The sequence below is a fragment of the Chenopodium album genome, chromosome 3 (assembly GCF_948465745.1).
Source record: "Chenopodium album chromosome 3, dcCheAlbu1.1, whole genome shotgun sequence".
Lineage (NCBI taxonomy): Eukaryota > Viridiplantae > Streptophyta > Magnoliopsida > Caryophyllales > Amaranthaceae > Chenopodium > Chenopodium album.
This window is the reverse complement of record NC_137836.1, coordinates 75330007-75354017: the sequence shown is the minus strand read 5'-3', so window position 1 is coordinate 75354017 and position 24011 is coordinate 75330007. Positions and strand designations below refer to the sequence as shown.

The 24011-nt window shown below is 33.2% G+C and overlaps 2 protein-coding genes across 5 annotated transcripts; both read left to right on the top strand.

Moving 5' to 3' along the window:
• The first annotated feature begins 4253 nt into the window (after nucleotides 1-4253).
• LOC145624227 (serine/threonine-protein kinase MHK-like) lies at nucleotides 4254-12126 on the top strand. Of its 4 annotated transcripts, XM_081677228.1 has the most exons (19): nucleotides 4254-4542; nucleotides 5464-5488; nucleotides 5591-5848; nucleotides 5942-6020; nucleotides 7241-7309; nucleotides 7428-7517; nucleotides 7864-8002; nucleotides 8153-8255; nucleotides 8443-8495; nucleotides 8773-8839; nucleotides 9516-9624; nucleotides 9713-9778; nucleotides 9888-9956; nucleotides 10034-10094; nucleotides 10184-10288; nucleotides 10712-10746; nucleotides 10848-10893; nucleotides 11603-11678; nucleotides 11807-12126. In XM_081677228.1, the coding sequence occupies exons 3-19, from the start codon at nucleotides 5841-5843 to the stop codon at nucleotides 11880-11882; spliced, it is 1251 nt and encodes a 416-aa protein (XP_081533354.1). In that variant the 5' UTR covers nucleotides 4254-4542; nucleotides 5464-5488; nucleotides 5591-5840; the 3' UTR covers nucleotides 11883-12126. The 4 variants fall into 4 exon arrangements, with proteins under 4 accessions (XP_081533354.1, XP_081533355.1, XP_081533353.1 ...); XM_081677229.1 differs by lacking the exon at nucleotides 5464-5488; XM_081677227.1 differs by having other exon boundaries at nucleotides 5464-5848.
• Nucleotides 12127-16701: 4575 nt separating this feature from the next.
• Nucleotides 16702-23649, top strand: LOC145624226 (uncharacterized). Its single transcript, XM_081677226.1, has 9 exons — nucleotides 16702-16984; nucleotides 17245-17311; nucleotides 17423-17626; nucleotides 18922-19103; nucleotides 19233-19407; nucleotides 19490-19701; nucleotides 20238-20363; nucleotides 20447-20589; nucleotides 22773-23649. Exons 1-9 carry the CDS (start codon nucleotides 16951-16953, stop codon nucleotides 23379-23381), a joined length of 1752 nt encoding a protein of 583 aa, XP_081533352.1. The 5' UTR covers nucleotides 16702-16950; the 3' UTR covers nucleotides 23382-23649.
• The last annotated feature ends 362 nt before the right edge of the window (nucleotides 23650-24011 follow it).

The following is a 24011-nucleotide window of genomic DNA, read 5'->3' as shown; positions in this document are numbered from 1 at the left end:
TCAAGTCAAAGCTAGGTCAAGTCAGTTGGTCAAGTTAATCATAGTCTATAGAACTGCTGACTCGTTAGTTGTTGCTATATGTTGAAAACTCCTTCCATTTCGTACTACAACACTTTTTTTTATCTGTTTTGTATTAATTGCATCACTTTCTCATTAATAAGCATCTACCACAATTTTATTATTTCTCTCCCGCTAACTTACTTGCACGATAAGGGGAGGGGAGGTGGGACTGATGATGAGGGGGAGGGAGGAGAGGAGGGGTGGTGGCTACTGGCTAGTATTGACAATGGTCATGGTAAGGGGGTTAACGGAAATCATTGAAGGGCTTCAGAGAGAGAAGGGGTAGAAGAGGGGAGGGAAAGAGAGATAAGGCGGGTGGGGAAGGGAAGAGCGAGACAATAGGAGTGTTTAACCTGTTACTACTAAATCGATTACCAACTGACAAGGCCCTGTTCTTTTGAGCTTCTGGGCAGAGCAGGGTAGAGCAGAGCAGAGCAGATTTCAGCAGAGCAATGCACAACAGAGCAGAGCAGAGCAGGGCTAGACTTCCACACACTGTGGAGCGGAGCAGGGCAGGGCAGGGCAGGGCAGAGTAGAACAGAGCGAGTAGAGTAGCTCTAAAGAACAGGGCCTATCAATAAAAGCGATGATCCTCGAAAGTTGGATTGGTTAAGAATTAGGTTATGGAAGCAATTTTTTTTAATCATTATTTCTATCTCTTATTAGCAATTAACTTTATATATCATGAAATTCCATTTAATCCTTAATCTATAATTTGTTTAAAATTTTGTGTAATGCCTAATAATGTGACTATTACTCGTACAAATTTACAAAATCAATGGATATGCTCCATGATTTCTCCATTGTCTTATCCTTGAAAGAGTGGAAATAAAGTCTTCAGAGGGGTTTTACAGTAACTTCACCATTCCTACTTTTCCTTCTTTAGAAAAAATTTATGTATATTTCAATTAGCCAAACAAAAATATAAAATACGGTCCACTATTATTTAAGGGACCACTAGGAATCAATAGTGTTTTGCCGTTTCGATTTCATACTCTACCTTTTCCTTTTTCTATTTTTCTTTTCTTTTTTTTTGGGTCTCTTAGAAGTAAGAAATATCTATATTATTTTTTCTACGGAAAATTAAAATTAAAAAAAAAAAAAAAAGTATACACCAATTTTTCCCTTTCTCGGAAGGAATTCTTTTCTTTTATTCAAAATGTTAAGTATTTGATAAATTTGAATATCTATTAGAAATAATTATGAAATTGACGAATAACTCAAGTGGTTAAAGCTTTTCTACTGATTCTAGGTGATTTTAGAATCGATTCTCCGGGTCATTACAGTCTAATTTATAGTGATTAAATTTGTTTATTCATATTGTCATTCATTGTATATTAATATTTTGCATTAAAAAATTTAAATAATATAAATTATAACATAGCTCGGTGATAAGACACTTTAATTTGTTTTTCAACTAGAAGTTGCATTCGAATCTCATGGGTAAAGACATGGAATCCCAAAGCCATATGAGGAAATCTCACTTGTAATTTACCCAGAGCCATACAGTGATACAGTCTTGATAAAAACTTAGCCATTGAGTCATGGTTGAACTTTACTACTCCGTATCAATTGAACAACTAGAATGTTTAATTTTTTCTCAAAAAAGGTATCTAAACATTCTCATAATTACCAAAAATTATTACCTAAAATTTAAACTATATTATTATGTTCTACGAAGTATATAATGTCATTATATATTTCTAATTTTCTATGAGCACTCCGTAATTTTATTTTATTTTTGATAAGATATGAGCACTCCGTAATTGGCATGTATTTTTAAAAAAAATGATAACCATTTGGTAGAATTAAGGCTATGTTTGCCCAAAAAAAAAAAAAATCTAGGCGCCACCAGTAGCATTCACTTCTTTTGAACTTAGGGCCTATTCACTTCAGCTTAATTTAAGTTCAGTTCAGCTCCAATTAGTTCAGTTCAATTCAGCTACTAATTTCCTTTTCTCATAAAATATTCATTTAGCTCTATTCATTTCAGTTCAAATCCAATCAGTTCAGTTCAGTTCAGCTCCAATTAGTTTAGTTCAGTAAATGTGAACAAACCCTTATTTCAAATACTTGTCACTTTATTTTTCTTAAAATCATATCAGATATAGACTAAAAATATCTAGATCATACCCAATTTTTTTTTAATTATTATTTTTATTATTTTTTGATAAAATTTGAACTTTTTAATCTCATTTACTCATTGCTAAACATAACCCATTAATCCAATGAGACAAATCTTACAAGATCCAATGTTATAATGTTATTTCTTATACCTTAGTGTTAAAATGCAAAGGTTGTTATATACATTCGAGGTACGCGCGTGGTATTTATTTATTTATTTTTGCTTATTTTATTAATTAAATAAAATAGGTTTTTGCTCATTTAATCATCAAATGAGTTTGACCCACCTGTTTCGGCGCCCTTTGAATGATAAAAAAAATAAATAATAAAAATAAATAAATAAATAAAAGGTTGTAGCATGGTGTATATAAAAAAGTTTAGTCAAATTAATACATTAGATAGGTTAGATAAGAACATATCAAACCATACCATATGAAACTCAGACCATATCACGTTACCAGATGAGATAGCAAGTTATTAATACATCCCTTTTCACATTGTTTCTATACTAATTTTGACCATATATTAATACTATTTTGTTGAGCAAAATGTATTCACTACATAAATAATGTATCCATTAAGAAATGGAGGAACTATATATATCAGTTTTAAAATATAACCAATTGAAAAGAAAGAAGAAAGCACAAGAGAAATGGGTGCTTAGGGGGGCAAGCCAACCAAGACAAGGAGTCTCTTACTTAAGCCAAGAATGCAAAGACATCAACTACTACTATTGCAAGTTCACCTTCTCTCTTTACTGTTACTGCTATAACGGAAGGAATAATTGACTATAACAACCTAACTATGGTCGATCTTTAACAGATATCAATTATCGATTAACTTAGCTTTTTAAAAACAAATCACTAAGAATTCAATACATGACAAGTTTAACCAATTTACCCCTAATAAGAGACGGAGTAAAGACTATTTTAAGAAGGTACAACAAATTACTTCTATTTGATCGGTAATTTAGACCTTTTTTTAAAAGATTAACTAGTTTTAGGCTCGGACAATGCCTCGAGTTACTAAATTATTTCCATCATAAAATCTCTATTAATATCGAATGATATGTAATTTGGTAATAGCTTAATAGCTAACACATTGGAGTTTTAAACTTAAGATTGCGGGTTCAAATCTTGCAAGTACCATATTAGAAACGCCTTTTAATCTATAGTATACATAGATGTCCATAGGTAAACGCCTTTTAGGGCCTGTTCCGATTGACTGAACTCAGCTGAACTGAACTGAACTGAGCTGAACTGAACTGAACTTATTAATTAGTGATTTTTAACTACGGATTAGTGGTCTTTGATTATTTATTACTATACATATGTGTATATACAAATGTACATATTATTATTATTATTATTATTATTATTATTATTATTATTATTATTATTATTTATTGATTAGTATTATTATTATTATTGTTATTATTATTATTATTATTTATTGATTATTATTATTAGTATTATTATTTCAATTATTATTGTTATTATTATTATTATTATTATTATTATTTATTGATTATTATTATTATTTATTACTTATTGATTATTATTATTATTATTATTATTGGTAATATTATTATTATTATTGTTGTTGTTGTTGTCGTCGTCGTCGTTGTAATAAGAGCTTAAAAGAATGAAATTTGGTTTATATCATTAGCAATATCATTAGACGTAAATTAAGGGCCTGTTCACATTTACTTAATTTCAGTCCAGTTCAGCTCTAATCAGTTCAGTTCAGTTCAACTCTTAATTTCCCTCTCTCATAAAATATTTATTTCAGCTCAATTCAATTCAGTTCAGCTCCAATCAGTTCAGTTCAGTAAATGTGAACAGGCCCTAAGAGCTGAACTGAGCTGAACTGAACTTCAACGGAAGATAACAAACCTTTAATCTATAGTATACATAGATGTCCATAGGTAGGGCCGGTAGGATGGTAGCTCAATTTTAAAACAATTTTTTTTTTTTTTTTTTTTTTTTTTGGGGGGGGGGGGGGGGGGGGTTTAGAATTTTCATAATATATTTATTTATTTTTAATCTCTTTATTTATCTTTATCTTTTTCTTCTCAATATTTATTTTAAAAATTTATTAAAAAATACTCCGTATAAATTTCTCTGGTTTCTTCTCCTTGATTTTCTTCTGTGAAATTTAAGCCAAACTCCATTAAAATTTTACCCCTTTCTCTCTCTATCTCTCTTACAAGTCTCTATCTCCTCACTTTCTCTCTCATCTCTTCAGCTTCTTTTCGAAGAAATCGCTGGTACATTGTTCATGATCCGAATATTCACATTCTTTTTCCTCTGAATTTTCTTTTTTTGGGGCTAAAATTGCGAATTGTGAGATTTCTGGGTAAGCTCCAATGTTTCGATCTTAATCGTTATTTGATGATTAGGTTTTTTCTTGATTAATTTTGTTTCTAAATATAGATTGTTAATGTGATTTGGGGATTTTTAGCTTTAATTTTTATAAAAAATTATTTAGTTTTGTTTGAATTGTATTATTTTTTTTGAATGAGAATTGCATTATTTTTCATTCTTCATAAATTCAATTGATTGATATGTGTGATAATATATTATCTTTTTCGTGTTTAGTGTGTTATTGTTACGTTCTTGTTAAGCTTTTTTTTTTTTTTTTTTTTTTTTTTTTTTTTTTTTTTTTTTTAAATACAATTTCATTAAAAGAAAGTTGTAAAATTCATCGAGTTTCGTTTGTTTGATCCCCTAATTTATTTTTAGGCTTTTCTCTGATAATCTGCATATTTCTTGTAATTCCCAGAAAATAAAATACAATTATATTGTTATATTGTTTTTGGATTAGATTTTATTGGTTGGGTAGTGAAAATACATCCAGAATTTCGATGAACATATGGTAGAATTTCTTTGTTTTTCTTACCCTAGAGAGGGGATAATTGTAACAGATTTGGGTTTTCTGGATTAAATATTGTTGTTATTATTATCTATTATTCCGACCGACTGTTCATTTCACCTCAAGTACTCCAGATCGATACACTTTATATTGGATAAAATCGCGCTTATTTTTCGTATGATGGCTGTATTTAATCCTTGTATTTTGACACTTGGGCACGTATCCATGTCTGAAACTTCTAGCTGAGTCTGAGTAACATAACAATCCTTGTTCCTGTAGAGTGTGTGATTGGGTATCTGTTTTTGTTTGTTGGGTAATTTGATTGTATTGGCTTTTTATTTTTGGGTGTTTTAAGTAGGATATAGATATACTCTGATTAACTGATTTCGATGTGTTATTATGCAGGTGTCCCGTATGGGAAAGATTAGAAGTAAATGGAAATGAAACTTATTAAGTGGAGTATTTTCTTTTCTGTAAAGTAAAACAATTTTTTTGTTTAAGCAACTTTTCTTTTCCTGCTGGTGGGTTTTAGATGGTACCAGTTGATTGAAGCAGTTTGCGGCGGCTGAAACTAAGCATGTTGATAGCGTTTTCGTTGGATTTTGTAAATCTATATGATGAGAATCAGGTCTTCAACAAATTTTTTCATATTGTGGTGCAATTGAACACTAACCTTCATCAACAAACAAGTAACAAAGACTTTGTCCCAAAAGAAAGTTATGTTTGGAGGCTATTAGAGGTCCATTGACAATTTTGTACGGGTGTGTCCTCATTTTAGAATAATGGACAGGTTAGTATTATGCCATGTTGGAATCATTGCGGGAAAAAATTAGCTAATATTTACCATGTTATTCAATTTTTTCTTTATGCTGTTTATGTGTAGATATAAACTTTTGAAAGAGCTCGGTGATGGAACTTGTGGAACTGTATATAAGGCTGTCAATAGAGAGAATTATGAGATTGTAAGTCATTCTATACATACCTCATGGTAGTGTTATCGTTATTTATTTATTTATTTATTTATATTTTTTGTGAGTGTAACAATTTTGAAGCATTCCCTTAAAGTTGAAGGGAAAATTCTACAGGACTGCCATAAGACCAGTGTTGCTCTATGGTACAGAATGTTGGGCTTCTAAGAAAGAGCATATTAAAAAGATGGAGGTTACGGAAATGCGCATGTTAAGGTGGATGTGTGGAAACACTTTAAGAGATAGAATCAGAAATGAGGTTATTCGCAAGAAAGTAGGTGTGGCGGGCATTGTAGATAAATTAAGGGAAAATCGTCTGCGTTGGTTTGGACATGTAAGACGGAGACCCGAGGGTGCACCGGTGCGAAGAGTGGAAGAGTGGGACCATGGAGGGATTAAACGAGGAAGAGGGAGACCAAAGATGACTTGGTTGGAAGGAGTGAGGAAGGATATGAAGTGCATGGATTTACGTGAGGATGAAGTTTTGGATCGTAAGGGATGGAGGAGAAAGATTTATGTTGATGACTACACGGAATAATCAAATTTGGTTCATGTTAGCCGACCCCACTTTTGGGATTAAGGCTTTGATTGATTGATTGATTGATATAACAATTTTGAAGCAAAAGAAATCTATCAATTTGTGCTAGTGTACTTGTGAATATTGATTTATTAGATTGCTCATGCTCTCTTCATGACATTACTATTCTATTTAGTCTTCCAAACAGCGTATTAAATACTAGTGCTATTTTTTATCAGCATATGATTAATTTGTTTGCAATATCATTATTGCTGAATTATTCCTATATTCTATTATCTAATTTACGATATGCATTTTTTTTTTATTGAGGCTATCCCTTTTATTCGTCTAACCCTCTTATGCTCACCACATAAACCAACACCTACATAATACAAGCATATCTGGAAGCTTTTGTTGCTTTAATTTTGAAGCCTATTGAGCTCAAATTTTTTATTGGTAAACCCTTTATAGTGACTAGCTTTTTCTCAACTTAAGTGGACTACAGTGAACCCTTTTTCAAATTAGAAATGGCTGTTATTGCTCTCTTTTGTTGGATCTTTTATACTTTGCTTCTTATGTATTTGCTTCTTTCTGGATTTTGTTGTACTATTATATCATACATTGATGGCTGGGATTTAAATTGGTTGTTAGATTTGGTTCATCAGATTGATAGATGGACTGTTCCTTTTATTTACAGGTTGCTGTCAAGAAAATGAAGAGGAAGTTCTATTTTTGGGAAGAATGTGTAAATTTGAGGGAAGTGAAGGTACTTTTTGTATTTACCATGGCTAATCTGAAATATTGAATGCTACAGGCGTTGTTTGTAGCAATATTTACTTTCATGCTGTGATAGTGCCCTGACAAGCTACCTACTTCTTTTGCAGTCTCTCCGTAGAATGAGTCATCCCAACATCATAAAGCTGAAAGAAGTTGTACGAGAAAATAATGAGCTATTTTTTATATTTGAATATATGGTAAGTTTCTAAGCGTCATGTTGTTTGCAATCTTGGTTACATATGTAATATTCAGATACTAACTTACTGCGTGTGCCTCTTAAAGATTGGTCCCATGTCCTAAATGTTAATTCTCATCATTAACAAAAAACACAATGCATGAATGAGGCTGTAGAGTATGTCCTATCTCTTGCATAGAGATGATGAAAGTCTTTATAATTTTTAAGTTTCGGCTGTTGAGGAAATAAGTTATGCTACTGGATTATGCCAATGAATCTTTTTTAGACTTGTGACCAGTTTAGTCACACCATGCCTTTGCTAGTTGGGTTGTTTTTGAAGGTTCCATTTTAACCTGTATTTACCTCAGGAATGCAATCTATATCATTTAATGAAGGAACGACAGATACCTTTTTCGGAAGAAGATATAAGAAACCTCCTGACTCAGGTTCTTCAAGGGCTGGCACACATGCATAGGAATGGATACTTTCATCGGGATCTAAAACCTGGTATGATGTTTAGCCATTCTTTGGGATCAGCACATCAGAAGTCATTTAGTTACTATAAAATATGTTCTGTCCTCTAAGTGTGCCTTTGTTTTTTTTTTATTTTTTTTCTCTCTAACCTTTTAAATTTTCTTGTGAAATTTGCCATAAAAGAGAATCTTTTGGTAACGAATGATGTGATCAAAATTGCTGATTTTGGACTCGCCAGGGAGCTTTCATCAATGCCTCCTTATACTGATTATGTTTCAACACGCTGGTGAGTGTATAAAATTCTTCCCCTTTTGTCATGTCTATTCTATGCATATACAGTATAATTATGTAATAAACTAAATAGCTCCTGCAGTTATCATCATGTCTTATGTGCATCTGCATCTTCAATAACGTATTAAGCACTAAAGCTATCAACTGCATCATCTCATATAGATTTTTGTATTGTCTTCCAGGTACCGGGCCCCAGAAGTTCTGTTAAAGTCTTCAACTTACACTCCTGCAATTGGTTCGTTCTCTTAATTTTTTTTTTAATTCATTGAGTTCCTGTCCTTTTTTCATCAATCAATAATGTCTTTCACCGCCTTGATAATGTCTTTCATGAAGTGCTGTATTGTTTCCTTTATTTATTTGGTATAATATCCCTGCTTGTAGTATGTAAATTCTAGCATTCTTCTTCTACTCACTTTGTGTATACTACCTGTTTATGTTCCTTTGTCCTAGATGATTATTAGTCCATTTCTCCATTTCCGTGCAAGCTGCTAAATTTTTTTGTATTGTTGCAGATATGTGGGCAATTGGTGCAGTAATGGCTGAACTTTTTACCTTGTGTCCTATTTTCCCTGGAGAAAGGTAAGTTTTAATTTAGCCTTAGTGTTCTGTGCTGAAATAATTATTTAGAGTAATTTATAGAACTGGTTGACACGTTCTTTGGGGGCATATTTTTTTGCTGATTTATTTGTACCATTGTAAATACTTAAATGTCGTTATGGTTTATGTTCTTTACCTTATCCTAGTGATGGCTGCTCCTGCCCCTTACTTCTTAGTGTCTGAGAGTTTGGAAAGAGGAAAGTACGAACTTGCATAGACATATTCCAAAAAATCACAAAATATATGTGTATGACCTATACTATGTTCTTGTTGCCTATCTCAGAATATTTGTGGCTTGTACCACATTTAAGAACATGATGTTATATATGGCCAGAATAAATTCAAATACCAGTTTGAGAAGGGTTCATATAAAAGCTGAATTTCTTTTAATATATAATAACTCATTTTTCTTTTGTACTTAACAACGAGACACATGACCATAATTTAGCTCCGTTTTAAAGTTCTTTTTCCTGGTTGCTTGTGAAGGGTAGGGTACCTCTTTTTTTTTTAGCAGTGAATGTTATGCATACCCTACATGCTGTCATGCTTTATCTAGTTTATGCATATCAGCTGAGAACTGGATTGAAGTGCATTGTTTTACTATTATGGTCTATTTCTGTATCTGGTGATAGTATGCTGATATGGTATCTATGAACAGTGAAATAGATCAGCTGTACAAAATATGCAGTATACTTGGTGCTCCTAATTGGTCTGTGTTTCCGGATGCAAAAAATTACGCACAGTTGGCCAATATTTGTCATTCACAGGTTGGAAATATTCTAGTTATCTACCTATTATGTGTTATTTCTGACTTGCTGTATCTTCTAAATCGTGGTTTTTTCCTTACATCTTTAGATTTTGCCTGTGAATCTGGCGGACATAATCCCAAATGCTAGCTGGGAAGCTGTTGATCTTATCAGCGTATGTGTTCCTTGTGTAGAATATTTATGACCATGTTCATTCTTTCTAGTTATTTGCGTGATTGTGCGTGTGAATGACAGTATTAATTTCACTTTTTCTTGATTTTCAGCAACTGTGTTCTTGGGATCCACTTAAGAGGCCAACAGCAGAGCAGGCGCTGCAGCATCCATTCTTTAATGTATGTAATAGTGCAAGTTTAAATTCATAAGGTCTTTCCTGTGCTTGATTGATAACTTTACTTGAGCTATGTGGCAGGTTGCTTCATGGGTCCCTCGTCCAATGCATGATCCTTTACAGAACAAACCAGATTATACGAGTAAGCATTTAACACCACATATTATGTCGAACCATCTTTATACTAATTCAGTAATTCTTTGATATTTAATTGCCCTTCTTGCTTAACAGAAACAAAGCCAAACCTTGACCTGAACCTGTGGGACTTCGACAGCAAGCCAGATGATTGTTTCCTTGGGCTGTCATTGGCTGTGAACCCTGGTGTTTCAGCTTTAGGTGAGAGATCTATGTTGATTGTGATCACCATTTATTTAGAAGCAGTCACTGTGAGTACTAGATTGCTGAAAACTATTCTGCTTTGGTGTGCTAGTGTAAGCGGAGAATTAAGAGGCATAGTGATGGGATTATTGCTAGATTTTTCTAGTTGTTTGCTTAAATTGTTGATTTTTCTCGCAAATAAAGGTGCTTTAGGTTCCTTGCTCTTTTGTCTGTTTGGAGAATCAATCAATCAATGACAACTGTTTGCTTGACCATCAACTGCACTTGATTTGATTCTGTTTTCCCTTGAAATTATAATCTTGAGGAGAAACTTGTTTGTTAAATTGTAGGTTTAAGATATTTTTTTTTGACATTTGCTGTAATAAGCCTTAATCTTATATTTTACTTCTTCAAGCTTAATAATGCCATTGTTGTGTGCAGAGATGGGACCTAGTGTATCTGGAAGCACACGGCAGGTTAGCACATAATGCTCAGCAAATTACTTGGAAGTGGTGTACTTTGTTTGAAATTAGCTGCCTTCTGGCAATCATCTAAAGTTGTATATTTGACCTTGCAGGATATATATTTTTGCTCTAATTTCCAGGATCATCCAGAGCAGTCAGGTAATTTTTGCATAAGCATTGTGTTACACGTAATGTTAGAATGCTGGTTAGGTGGCCATTTTTCCACTTAGGCTCTTGGTACTTGGTAGGGCTTCTTAAGTTCGTCAATAAATTTACATGGGTATCTCACATTTGTCCTAACGTCACATTATATTTAACTGCATAATTCCTTGCAATCTGGTTGATTCATTCGCATTTGAATCACTAGATTTTATTAGTTGATTGTAACTTCAGCCTTATGTTCTTGGAACTTCCTGGCTCCAGTGAAACAATTTATTTCTATTATTAGAGTATTAGTAGAAGTGTAGAACAGTAGAATTTACCTGCACGCTCACAGACGCCTTTCCTGCATGATCAAGTCCTTGCATATGCAGATATGTGATTCAAGCTTTTGTATTTTGGAATTAGTCCCTAAAACTTTTGATTAATATTTCAAACTGCTTCACTTGGGAAAGTTTGCAAGGATTTGCCTGCTGATGACTGTAGGTTAGGGCTATGCTTATGACCTCAATAATCTTACCTTAAATTGTCATTTGCCTGCTTATGTATATATTTGTATGATGTAGAAACTGTTATTTTTAAATAGGTTGTTCCACTTGCTGATTTTCATGTCTCCCAAGTCCAAATCTAAACTGTTTTCAGAACCTAAACTTCTCTCTCTCTCGATTCTGTGACCAACTGAGAACTGACGTGCTTCTTTTTAATACAGTTTTCTGGTCACTTTTTTCACCTTGCCGAAATGGAACGACTCCTCCAGTTGATCCGTCCTTGTCACTTTCATTCAGGTTGGTAAATTAACTTTGATATTTTGTTACATGATAAAACCCTCCGAGAAGGTTAAAATTTATATCTCATCGATTGCTATCAGTCTCAAAGCATTTGTTATCAGATTTATGAACTAACTGAATTCTAGCAGTTCAATGACGCACCCCCCAATTGGAGTTCCTCATTCAGGATCGGCCTTGCAGCTTTGCAGCCAGGAATATTAGATGGCCCATTGTTGGCTGCTTCCTCACCCCTACAGCTGAGTCACTATCTCTGAGTGACTTTTAACTTTTATTTATATTTAATCTGGAGGAATCATAGAGATGTAATTATTTAATTTATTTTCCTTATTTCTTATCCAACACAAAAACAATTGTGGTAGGGATCACAGTGATTACGCTCATTGTAGCTACTTGTAAATATATTTAAGCAGTTAATATTCGAGTAAGCATTCATTTCTGACTTCAACTAATTTTCACTCAAACACTTTTCAGTAACTTTCCTTTTAACACAGTAGGTTATATAGTATATACTGGATTACTGGTGGTGAATCCCTGGTGATTGAGCCAGGATTAGGTCTTTTCGGGTTAATTTGGATCAGGTTATGTTCGGGTTATTAAAAAAAAAAACACAGGGGGAGATGGCTTTTATTTTTAGCCATATTTTTTCAAAGCATAATTTAACTCCTTGTCGTAATGTGATTATGTGAGCCACAAATATAAAGTCAAAAGTATGGGCTGTTTGCAGCTGTCTCCATAGCAACCACCCCCATTGGCCACCCACCCCAAAAAATAAAGTAAAATTAATTAATTAATAAATATCGAATAAAAGATAAAGGAAAAAAAAAATTCTCATTCGTTTGACAAAGCGCAAAAAGCTTCTAATTGGTTTGCACAACATTTTTTTTTTTTTGAAAAAGGTTTGCACAACACTTAGGGCCTGTTCTCTTCCGTTGAAATTCAATTCAATTCAGTTCAGCTCTTAATTTACGTCTAATGATATTGCTAATGATATAAAGCCAAATTTCATTCTTTTAAGCTCTTATTACAACGACAATAATAATAATAATAATAATAATCAATAAGTAATAAATAAATAATAATAATAATAATAATAATAATAATAATAATCAATAAATAATAATAATAATAACAATAATAATTGAAATAATAATACTAATAATAATAATCAATAAATAATAATAATAATCATCAATAAATAATAATAATAATAATAACAATAATAATAATAATAATAATCATCAATAATTAATAATAATAATAATAATAATAATAAAATGTACATTTGTATATACACATATGTATAGTAATAAATAATCAATAAATTATCAAAGATCACTAATCCGTAGTTAAAAATCACTAATTAATAAGTTCAGCTCAGTTCAGTTAGTTCAGTTCAGTTCAGTCAATCGGAACAGGCCCTTAATCTCATGTTAATTTGATAGTATAAGTATATAATGTATGATCATGCTTAAAGGTGTTGTAGTATACTGATTCATAATTAAGGGTTCAATTTTGTTGAAATAGATTTTATGGTACTCTGTAATAAGGCGAGTATGATGGTTATAGCTAGTTTGATTGTTTAGATTGATCTACATTCATACGGAATATAATGTTGCACATTTAGTTACTCTGTCCATCTGAAATTAATAGTCGCATATACTATTTTAGGATATCTTGAATGACTTGTAAAATATCATAAAAAAGAGATTGATTTTGGTTTGATGCAAACATTTGTAAAGCTTGAGAGAAGGTGAGAAGGGAATGGCTAATAATTGAGTATCAGGAAATAGCCGTGATTGATTAGAGAGGTTGGGACAGTGTGACGATTATGAATGCAAGAGAGCAAGTGTTGTTATTCAGAGAGAGTATATATGTATTTAGTTGGTGTTTATATGTTGTCTTCTCAGTTTTCAAGTCAATGTAAAGAGCTTATTATATTTTCTGTAAATTGGTAGTTGATTGTCTGAGTGTAGAAGTAGCAAACTATTCCTGCATATCATGGTAAGGAATGACTGACTTTGTAATTGTGATCGAGAATAAGGGAAGCCTTGAACCTCTTTTGATTCTGTGTAGGAGGATAGCAGAAGCTACCCAACCTACGTTTCTTACAAGTGAAACGTACTCTAAATTTTGGCATCAAGATTCAGGATGCTATTTGGAACATATGAACACATGGAATGAACTTCCCTGCCAAACATCACTTGTGTATCACCAGATGAATTCCAAACTCGTCCTTTTCGTGTCATGTTGATGATGTTATCTTCAGGAAGATGTTAGTTCTTCTGACTGCGTACGTATTACTGCCAGTAATAATTCAGGCTTGTTCATTTGGTACCATTGTGCCAGAATGACCCATAATTAGGCTAAAGAAAGGTAAGGAAATGGGGTCAGAAGGTCTGAATCACTGCATGCTGTGAGTTTTTAGGCACCTTCTCAGATCGATGTATGAGGAAGCAGATTGGGCAGTGAGACTACAAGCGGCATTTTACTGATTTTACTCGTATAAAGGATTAATGGAAGAGCTTAAGAAGAACTGTGATTTATCTGATCCATCATTTAGACAGATTTAAATGATACTTGCTCATGATTACACGTTTTTTCTTTATAGTGTCCATCATCATAAGGTATTTGCTTCTTGAGGCTTGCATTATGTGCAGTAAATTTCATTTTATGATGTACATAGTAGAAGAATGCGCTACTAATTCTATATACTTGTTTGTAATATCTATGTGTTAAAACCCATCTGACAGGTGAAGCCTGGTCTGTTTGTTCAGCTCAGTGAATCGTTTTTCTAGTCACATACTTTGAACTATCTAAAAAAAATTGTATAAACGAATTGTTTGTCCTGAACTAGTCCTGTTGCGATGTTGATCTGAAGAAAAGTGTCTACGAAGTTGTGAATATCATCTATGTTTATTATCAGAAACATTGTTTGTATAGTAGCAGTTCTTTTATTTAATGTTGTTCTAAGACAGGACATGATTTCTGTGTGCCTTCACGCAACATTTATATTCATCAATCATCATCCACAAACTTTATACCCATCAGTGCACTGATCTCTGCATTAAATCATGATCTTGAACTTATCTTTTGTTTTCAGGAGCTCCTATTTTGATTTTACAGAACTAGTATGTAATCGTGTTGTAAATGATGAGTATGGATGTCGTGTAGAGGCACATCGAAATGATGTCATATGTGTAGGGGTTCAGCTTCCTAAGGTTTAATTTGCCAGTTTTGACACTGGCATATCTGATGCAGCTCTTTGCCCCCCCCTTTTCGTAACCTGATTAACTTAATCAGCAAACTAGTAAATCTTTTGGCCTTATATATGCAATTTGAATACGAATCAAATTGTTCAGGTATTCATAAAGAAAGAGTGGTATGATTTTGATGTCCGGAATACAGGTGCCTCAGAAGTCAGACCGAGCTTTTCATCAACGGATACCATTGTGGCACTTCTGTTAGATACGAAGGGGATCACTAAATGCAGGCTAATGTTGTTCAAACTTCTAACAGATTATACTAATGTAACTTGGTGTAAGAAGTAATGTATTTTACTAGCAATTCACATGCTTTGTTTAATTCATAATGGACCAACACATTTGCTAGATCAGATCTAGTGATGGTGCTAGTAAAATAAAGTTCAGGCACAAATAATACGTGTTAAATTGGATTTTTTCTTTGGACGGACATATAATGCCATAAACATGTTCTTGTTGTTAATTTGTTATTGTTGGTTTGTTGCTGCTTCTTTAATCCTTTCGCATTCGTTTTGTATGATGCTGCAGCAATTGTCCTTGCCATTCACTGTTCTACAATTAAACTCCGTAATTATGGTTATGATTATGGATTTAACTGTAATTATATAAGGAATGTTCTACTTGTATACTCATGGACGCCATGGTACATACATGTGTCATCGTTTATGGAGTATATATTAAGTATTGAACTTTTGCCATCAAACTTTATTATTACTTTATTAATTTTCCATTAGTATCATTCATCATGATTATAAAATTATTAGAGTATGTGTGTTTGAAGAAATCCCAACAAGTTAGAACAATTGTATGTCAACTTGCTATCGTTATGGATGATGTGATCTTTAACTTGATAGAAACTTGTTGAGAGCTAAATGCTCATTCAATAGTTTAAGTTACTAGATAAGAGTTCAATACGATTATATAAGAGAATATAATATTCTAAGGGCATGTTCTGATTTACTAAACTGAACTGATTGGAGTTGAACTAAAGTGAATAGAGTGAAATGAATATTTAATGAGAGAATGAAATTAGAAACTGAATTGAACTGATTGGAGCGAAGCTGAATTAAACTGAATAGAACAGGCCCTAAGTCTTGTGGTAACAATCTAATGATTATTATTAATGTAGAATCATCTGTTTTACTTATGTTCCAATCTATATGCTCAGTATTTAGTGTAATGAATATACTTATTTTAATTAAGAATAAAATAACAAAAATACCTAATTCTATTTATCATCTAATGTACACATCGACCATTATTTTAATTAAGATTAGAATAACAAAAATTCCTAATTCTATTTATCATTCAATGTACACAACTACACATGGACCATTCCCATCTAAAAATATACTCCACTTCTGTTAGATCCCATTGTATTTGTAAAGGATAATAGTGATCCATTATTATTATCTTTTACGGTATTCGCCTTATTTTTGTTCGAATAATATTTTGTATAAGATAAGTTCAAAATAAAGTAAACAAACTTATGCAATTTCATTTTAAACAATACAAATAATCATTGAAAATTTTAATTAAACAACATATTTATGCATTGTAATTTTAATTAACAAAAAAAATTAAGCTAATACTCCAAAATCAACCAATAGCTCCCATGTGGATTTGGCAATGTGATTAAGCACTCCTTTATTTTATGTTAATCTATATTAAATTTGTGATTTTTTTAAATCTAATACAGTAATAATCGTATATTATAATTCATATAAATATAAGTATTTTTTTAAAAAAAAATTTTATATTTTTTATAATGATCTACTGAAGTTGAAGTTTGATCTGGGCAGCCAGCAAAAACTTCCAATTTTCAACAGCTTACCATTTCCTAGTGAAAGACTCCTACAAAAAATAAAATTCCAACCAATATAAATTATTAGTATTTCGTATTAGTTAAATAATTTATGTGCTACAGTTGAAGAAAAATCAGGAACAATTCATAAACCCGAATCTCGTCATTGTTGCAGCTACTAGAGGAAGAAGCAACTTCAGCTTCAATGGGTGGTGATAATATTCCTTGTTCTACCTCTGGTATTATCTCTCTCTTCTTCCTTTGTTCAAAGTTTTCGTTTTTGTTGGGTGTTAGGCAATGATATAGACGGGTTTTGATCTCGGACCGGTTTTGGATACCATCCCGAGACTTGAACCAACTAAGCTAGTTCACATCCATAAAGCTCCAATCCCTTTTATTCAAAATTTAATCTTGTTTGCTTAATTGTTTAAAGTTGTAATTTTGTGTTAATGGGGTTTTATTGCAATTTTGAATATTTCCTTGTTTGAATTTGATACAGAAGAAGAATTATCATCCTTGGATTATGATTACCCAGATTATTCAGCTCATCCTTCCTCATTTTACAGGTAATTGATTGTTTGATAGGGGATATTGAGTAATTTTAGTAAATTATGATGGTTTAATAGTTTTGTTGTTTGGCTGAATGTTGATTTTATTAAGGGGTTTTGTTGGTTCAGGGATGGTGATGAATCAATCAGTGAGTCATATGAATTTGTTTTTAAAGAATTTGATGAAGTGAGTCATGGAAATTCTTCAAATTCGGTTGTATTTGATGGAAATTTGAGGAGAAGGAAGAATGCTTACAATGAGATTATGAAGAATTATGATGAATTGTGGGTTCGAAAAGAGGGACTTTATCAAGCAAAGAGTAAAATTTTGAGGTTTGTTCTCTTTAGTATTATTTGCTTTGTTTATGTATACTGCTTCAGATTTTTGATGGATTATCCGATTAAAATTTTCTACTTTGATATTTTGTGTATTGTCAAGCGTGAAAGTCAAAGTCTTGTAACTAAAAAATTGAGCAAAAAAACTATTGATTTAAGGTATTTTTGAAGTTGAATTTTGTGTTGCTTGCTTATACCTTCCTTGGTATAAGGGATTAGTCCTTGTTCGTTTCATAGTAGCACTATATTTAGTATTGGATATTTCAGAAGGGATTAGTCCTTGTTAGTTTTAAATATTGGAAAAGTCTCTCATCTTTGGGAGCACCTATTGATCCCTTCTTTTCACTAAAGTATGACTATTTAACCCCAAAGTCTCCATCTAATGGTATTTACTCTTTGGATTGAGATCCTTGATCAATCATTAGGGTTATGCTATCAATCCATAGGTTAAATATTTCTTTTTAGGACTAGTACTAGTATGAGTAGCTCATTGTTGATTTCTGTGATCAATAAAACAAACCAATGCCATACTATTGGTTATTAACTGGATGGTGTGGTTGTACTTAAGATACAATCATTGGGTCGTACATGTTTGGCAGTGCCTTAGATAGTTGTTGCAGCTCACTAGCTTAGTGGTGCCTTAAGTAGCTCTAGTGATACTTACAGCCTTAAATGGGTTGTGGTGGCTGTGATACTTGTGAGTCTTGTGATGAACAGATTTATCCAAGTCCTTGGGAATCAGCTTGGTCATTGTTCATTACCTCATGGTATCAATTACTCACTTCGTGTCGTAATAATAAACACGTCCATTTGTGCACAAACTTTAAGAAAATGTTGAGTGGGGAATTTTAAGTTTTAAGTAAGTTGTTTGATATAAAGTAAAGTTAATGGAATCATTCTAAATTGTATAAAATGAGACATGCGAGAACGGGAAAAAAAATATAATTGTCATAGTTGGTGAGATAGAAACATAATGGTGGGTCATGTCCAAATAAGGAACAGTGACAGTTATTCTGAAGCTTCCACAAGAGGGAAGTGTGTCAATTATTTTGAAACAAAGGGAGTGATTTGTATAAACCTTTCCCTGTAGTGCAGTTGTATTTTTGAAATTGGATGTATGTTTTTTGTTTCAAGAAGAAATCTCATTTGCATGGGTGGGTGAAGTGGATATGTGAAAATATGAGATACTGAGATAACCTAGGAGCAAGAAAAGAGAAGAGAGTTATTCAACAAACCTCCACTAAGTGAGGAAATTGAACATTCATCTTGGATAAATCAACATTTTTTTGCAGCTACAACCCTGGTTCATGGATCACTAATGCTGGTGGGAAGAAGCTCAGCAATTATGTTATACCAAAAACGACCACGCTCTTACTAATTGGTCCTACAGGATCTGGGAAAAGCAGTTTGGTTAACAGAATATCAAGAGTTTTTGAAGATGACAAGTTTGCATCAGAAAGAGCCCAAGTAACATGTATTGTCAGCTCCCCTGTTCCTTTATGTGATTTGACCCCCACTTTTTTTCTCCATATTTTACTGCTACTAGTTTGCTGCAATCAGAAGAATGATACATGAAGCTCAAATATTTGGTTGTTTATGTCAGATAATCCATCTACCGGGGAGGGGACCTACTTCCTTCAGGAATATATGATTCCCAGAGGTTCAACTTCATTTTGTTTGTTTGATACTCGTAGCTTGTCGGAGAATTTTGCTGATAATGATGAAATACTTCAGCGTTGGATGACCAAAGGGGTTCGTCATGGAGAGTTAGTTATCAGGTATGATAATTTGATATGGTACTGACATTGCTTCACCAGGATGAATAATATAATACGACTCTGTCTTGGTGCTTTGGTGTAGGGATTCAGATGCTTCTAACCTGAAGATGTCATTAAAATGCAAGGCTCAACAGAGTGGTGTTTCTTCCACTGTGATCAGAAAGGTCAACTTTGTTATATTTGTTGTTAATGGCTTTCAAGTCCTCAGATCTATGAATACTGACAAGAAAGAAGACAAGGCGTATGTGGAAATGGTGGCCAAGACTTTTAGCTGCCCATATTTGTCATTCAAAGGTATTGAAGCTCTTGAATTTATTGGATGTATCAGCCTATATGTGTGTATGTAATTTGCATGTTCATGCATGGTCTATCTTGGTTTAAAGAAGTGTATGAGATTATTTAATGACTAAATGATGGAGTATAATTAAAGGTGTTTATGTACTAAGTATTTTCCTTGTAAAAGCACGGAAAAATGAGAAATAAAAATGCCATACTGCAATGTTAAACTAAATTGTAAACCTCTACATTCTGGTTGATGCACTATACATTTGTTGCATATATTAAAATCTAGCTTGGATGAGCAACTGCTCTTTTTGTTTGGTTTCTGCTTTCTCTTGTTCATGTTTTTATCATCCTCTTGTGCTTTGTTATTTTGTATAACACATGGTTTGTGTTGATCATCTTGCTCGACAAAGTTCTCATATAGGATATGCATGTATTCCACCCTATACTGTCAACTTCTTGTTGCTTCTCTCTTGATTACGTGCAGTATATTGCCCCTCAATAGATACAGAGTTAATCACCAGTAACTGTGTTTTTTCTAACTGCAGATGATAAGCCTGTTATTGTAGTCACACATGGCGATTTACTTTCTCTAGGAGACCGAGCACGTGTCCGCGTTTACTTAGGAGAGAAGTTGGGTGTACCACCAGCAAAACAGATATTTGACATACCAGGTAATGACTTAGAGTAGATGGCCTTTCTTTGAAAAGAAAATAGTGTTTGTCAAGAAAATTACTTAAAAGAAAACTCTTTACAGATAACTCCGATCCAACAAGTGAACTGACGATTGTTGACATGATAAGATACTCTTTGGAACACGCGGACAAAAATATTCCTTGTAAAGAGTCTAGAGAATGGATTAACAGGAGTACTGTCTTCGTAGATGGTGTCAAAGAAAAGGTTAGATCCTATGCATTTTCATACCTGCATGGCTGCATTATAACTGTGTTCTTTGCTTCTTTTTCATTATCAAGTTTTTCTCTGCTGCTTGATTTATATAGCAGTAAAACTTATTATTGCTAGAACTGATTCAGTCTTTGGCTATGACTCGGAGGCCTATAATTTATGAAGCTGGTGGCTTGTTTTGTTGTTATAATTTGTACCTTTAGAGACTGGAGGTCTACTAGACCTTATTTCTATACACATGTTGTGCTGCACTATATTCAAAATTCTAGGACGTTTCAGTTCAGGTTGCCCTGGTCCTAATGCTTTTGGTTTTGATATTAGTTTTAGGAAGGTTAAAGTTATAAAATTGAATATCTTTAATACAGTACTTTACATTAGTTATGCATCGTAGATTTGAGCTAGCTTTAGTCTGTGGGTTATGGAAGAATATGTTAAAACTCTTGTGTCGGTGATCCAATCAACCTATGTGCTTTCCTTTAAGTTGGACATATAAAAGAAAACAGAAAACATGCATTCTCTAGTTTGCTTAATTTGTACCTTCACATTATCATAAATAGGAAATTTTGTTAATAACCACTAAGTTTATACGAGGTACGAATAGTGGAAGAGTGGGACCATGGAGGGGTTAAACGAGGGAGAGGGAGACCGAAAATGACTTGGTTAGAAGGAGTTAAGAAGGATATGAAGTATATGGATTTGCATGAAGATGAGGCATTAGATCGTAATTCGTAAGGGATGTAGGAGGAAGATTTCTGTTGATGACTACGCGGAATAATCACTTTTAGTTCATGTAGCCAACTGCCAACCCCACTTATGGGATTAAGACTTTGATAGATTGATTGATTATTGAACTACCAAGTTTATATTCTGTTTTGAAAATAACTACCCTGTTTAAAAATAAAATTAAAAAAAAAAAAAAAAAAAAAAAAAAAACCCAAATTTCTTCCAAAAGTTTTGGTAACACTACTTAAGATAAAATTTCATTCAAAATTTTAACGGTGCACGCTATACAACCCCACTTATTTGCCTATTTAACCACCTAAACTCCTCCAACATTCATTATTCAATTTCCATCAATGCCCTTCCTTTTGGCCATATGTAGCTTTACTGCATTTGCCGTGATGATATGATGATAATGAGCATAATAAAAGTTTACATCAAGTTGAGAATGATGGGTAACAAAGAATTAAGAAGGAATGTGAGTGGAGCAGTGAGAGAAATGGTGAAAATGGAGAAGCTTTTGTGCTGTGAAAATGGTGATTAAGGCTCATGTAAGGTGTGGTGTAATGAAGGAGGGGAGAGAAAATGAAAGAGGTGGGTGATGAGCTAAATAAGGATATAAAGGGAATTTTACGTGATTTTTTTTTGAAAAGTCTAATAGGTGGGACCCTATAACATGCACTGTTAAGTATTTGGACGGAAAGTTACAAAAGGTAGTTTTACCAAAACTTTTGGAAGAAACTTGGTAGACTTATAAATTATTTTTAAAACAGGGTAGTTATTTTCAAAACTGACTCTAAACTAGGTAGTTATTAATAAAAATTTCATGAGTGTATAATAGTGAGATAACAGTTTCTTCGATTTGTTGACTTCCTATGTGATTTTGGAGTTTCGAGCTGGCAACGAATTGCATAGGTGCTTCTGCACAATTTTGGCCCAACGCAAATATAATCAATACAATAAAAACATTTTTTTTTAAAAAAAACTCTGTTTTACTTGATGAGGACTTCTGGCATACTGGCATTACAAAGTACTACTTTAAGTTTGCTTGGGGTGTGCCATATGCCATCAATGTACTTGCTAGCATGACATGGTCCCATTTCCATTCTTATGAAGTTAAGTTGGAATTAAAGAATTTACATGGATACCCCATCCATTTGGCAAAACTTTGTTTATTAGGATATATTTTGCCCTGAATAAAGATTACTTTATTAGTTCTTACCACTTGCATCTAGTTTGTGTAGAATGGCAATGCAATCTGACCATTATGTAAGATGGTTGAAAGTAGAAACTTTTGATCTTCTGATTGAATTGAGAGACTTCATATCCAATATTTATGTCCAAGCTGTATTTCCCCGGCTTTCTTGTGGTTCTAAATATGCCTCTAGTTACCATTTTGAGGTTAATTAAGCATTTTCAATCGCAGTTGCTATATATTGAACATTACCTAAATGCAGGTTTCAGGAACGTCCATCTTGACTCTGATATTTACAGTAATGCTTCTGGGAATAGCATGTGTTATGGTGCCAATGAATCAAGCTCATAAACATAATGATCCTCTGGTGGTATCTACAACAAAATTTTCTTCAAATGAAGTACATCGTCCTTATATACCTCGTGAACCTAATACAATATATCAGTCAAACTCAGTATCAACCTCAGCTGCAAATCATTCTCATAAAAATCAAAGATATGAGAATGTGGAACCTCAAGCTACACCTGCGCCAACTTTGTCCTCAGAATCTGTTGGGGTGACATCTGAGCCAACTTCGTCCCCAAAATCTCCTGCAACTAATTCTGAACAAGTTTTGTCCTCAAAATCTGCTGCAGTTACATCTGAGCCAACTTTTCCCTCAATAACTCTCGCAAGTGTTGCAACTGATTCTGAGGAAGCTTTGCCCTTGAAATCGGCCATGTATGTATCTGAACCAACTTTTCCCTCGAAATCTTCTAAACATTATCGTCCCAAACGGCAAGAATCTCGTTCACCATCTCCAGAGCATCGACACCCTAAAGCAGCAGTAAAATGGCACAAGATTCGGCACTTGTGGTTAGACTCTGATTAAACTGACGTGTGGCTAAAGATGTTTTGATATGTATATGTATGTACAACATCTAGCTAGGCAGCTAGCTGCAGTTACAAACAATGCGCACGATGTATGTATATTGTATAAATATACCTTGTGCTGACTAATCTCTGTCACAACTTTCATGTTTCCTTAAATGGAGTCTAATAATTGTTTTGAGTGGAATTTTTTCAGTGTTGTATAACACTGGTGATTTATAATAACAATAAGATGGAGCAAACTGTTTGCTGGCTTGTAAATGACGTTTTTGGCATTAAATTGTTAGCTAAGGCAATGTAATTAGATCTGGGTTTGATTAACAGTGCAGCACACATTTCACTCAATCAGTTACAGTTCAGCTTTTGTGTAAATTGGAATCAAAGATTTGATGAGATACTCAGCTATTCATGTATTTAGGCAATACAGAAAGGCGCTGGTTTTTGCAGCTATTGCTTCTGTTCCATATTTGGTCGTGCTTGTTCAGTTGTTCATGAGTTGCTACATATAGTGAGGTTTTAACAATCTCATGCAGAGTAGTAACTAAATAATACGGATTATTTTGGAGGTTCAATGTAAGTAAACAGATTTTGATGGAATCATCACAAGCAAGTACGATACAACCAGTTGTGC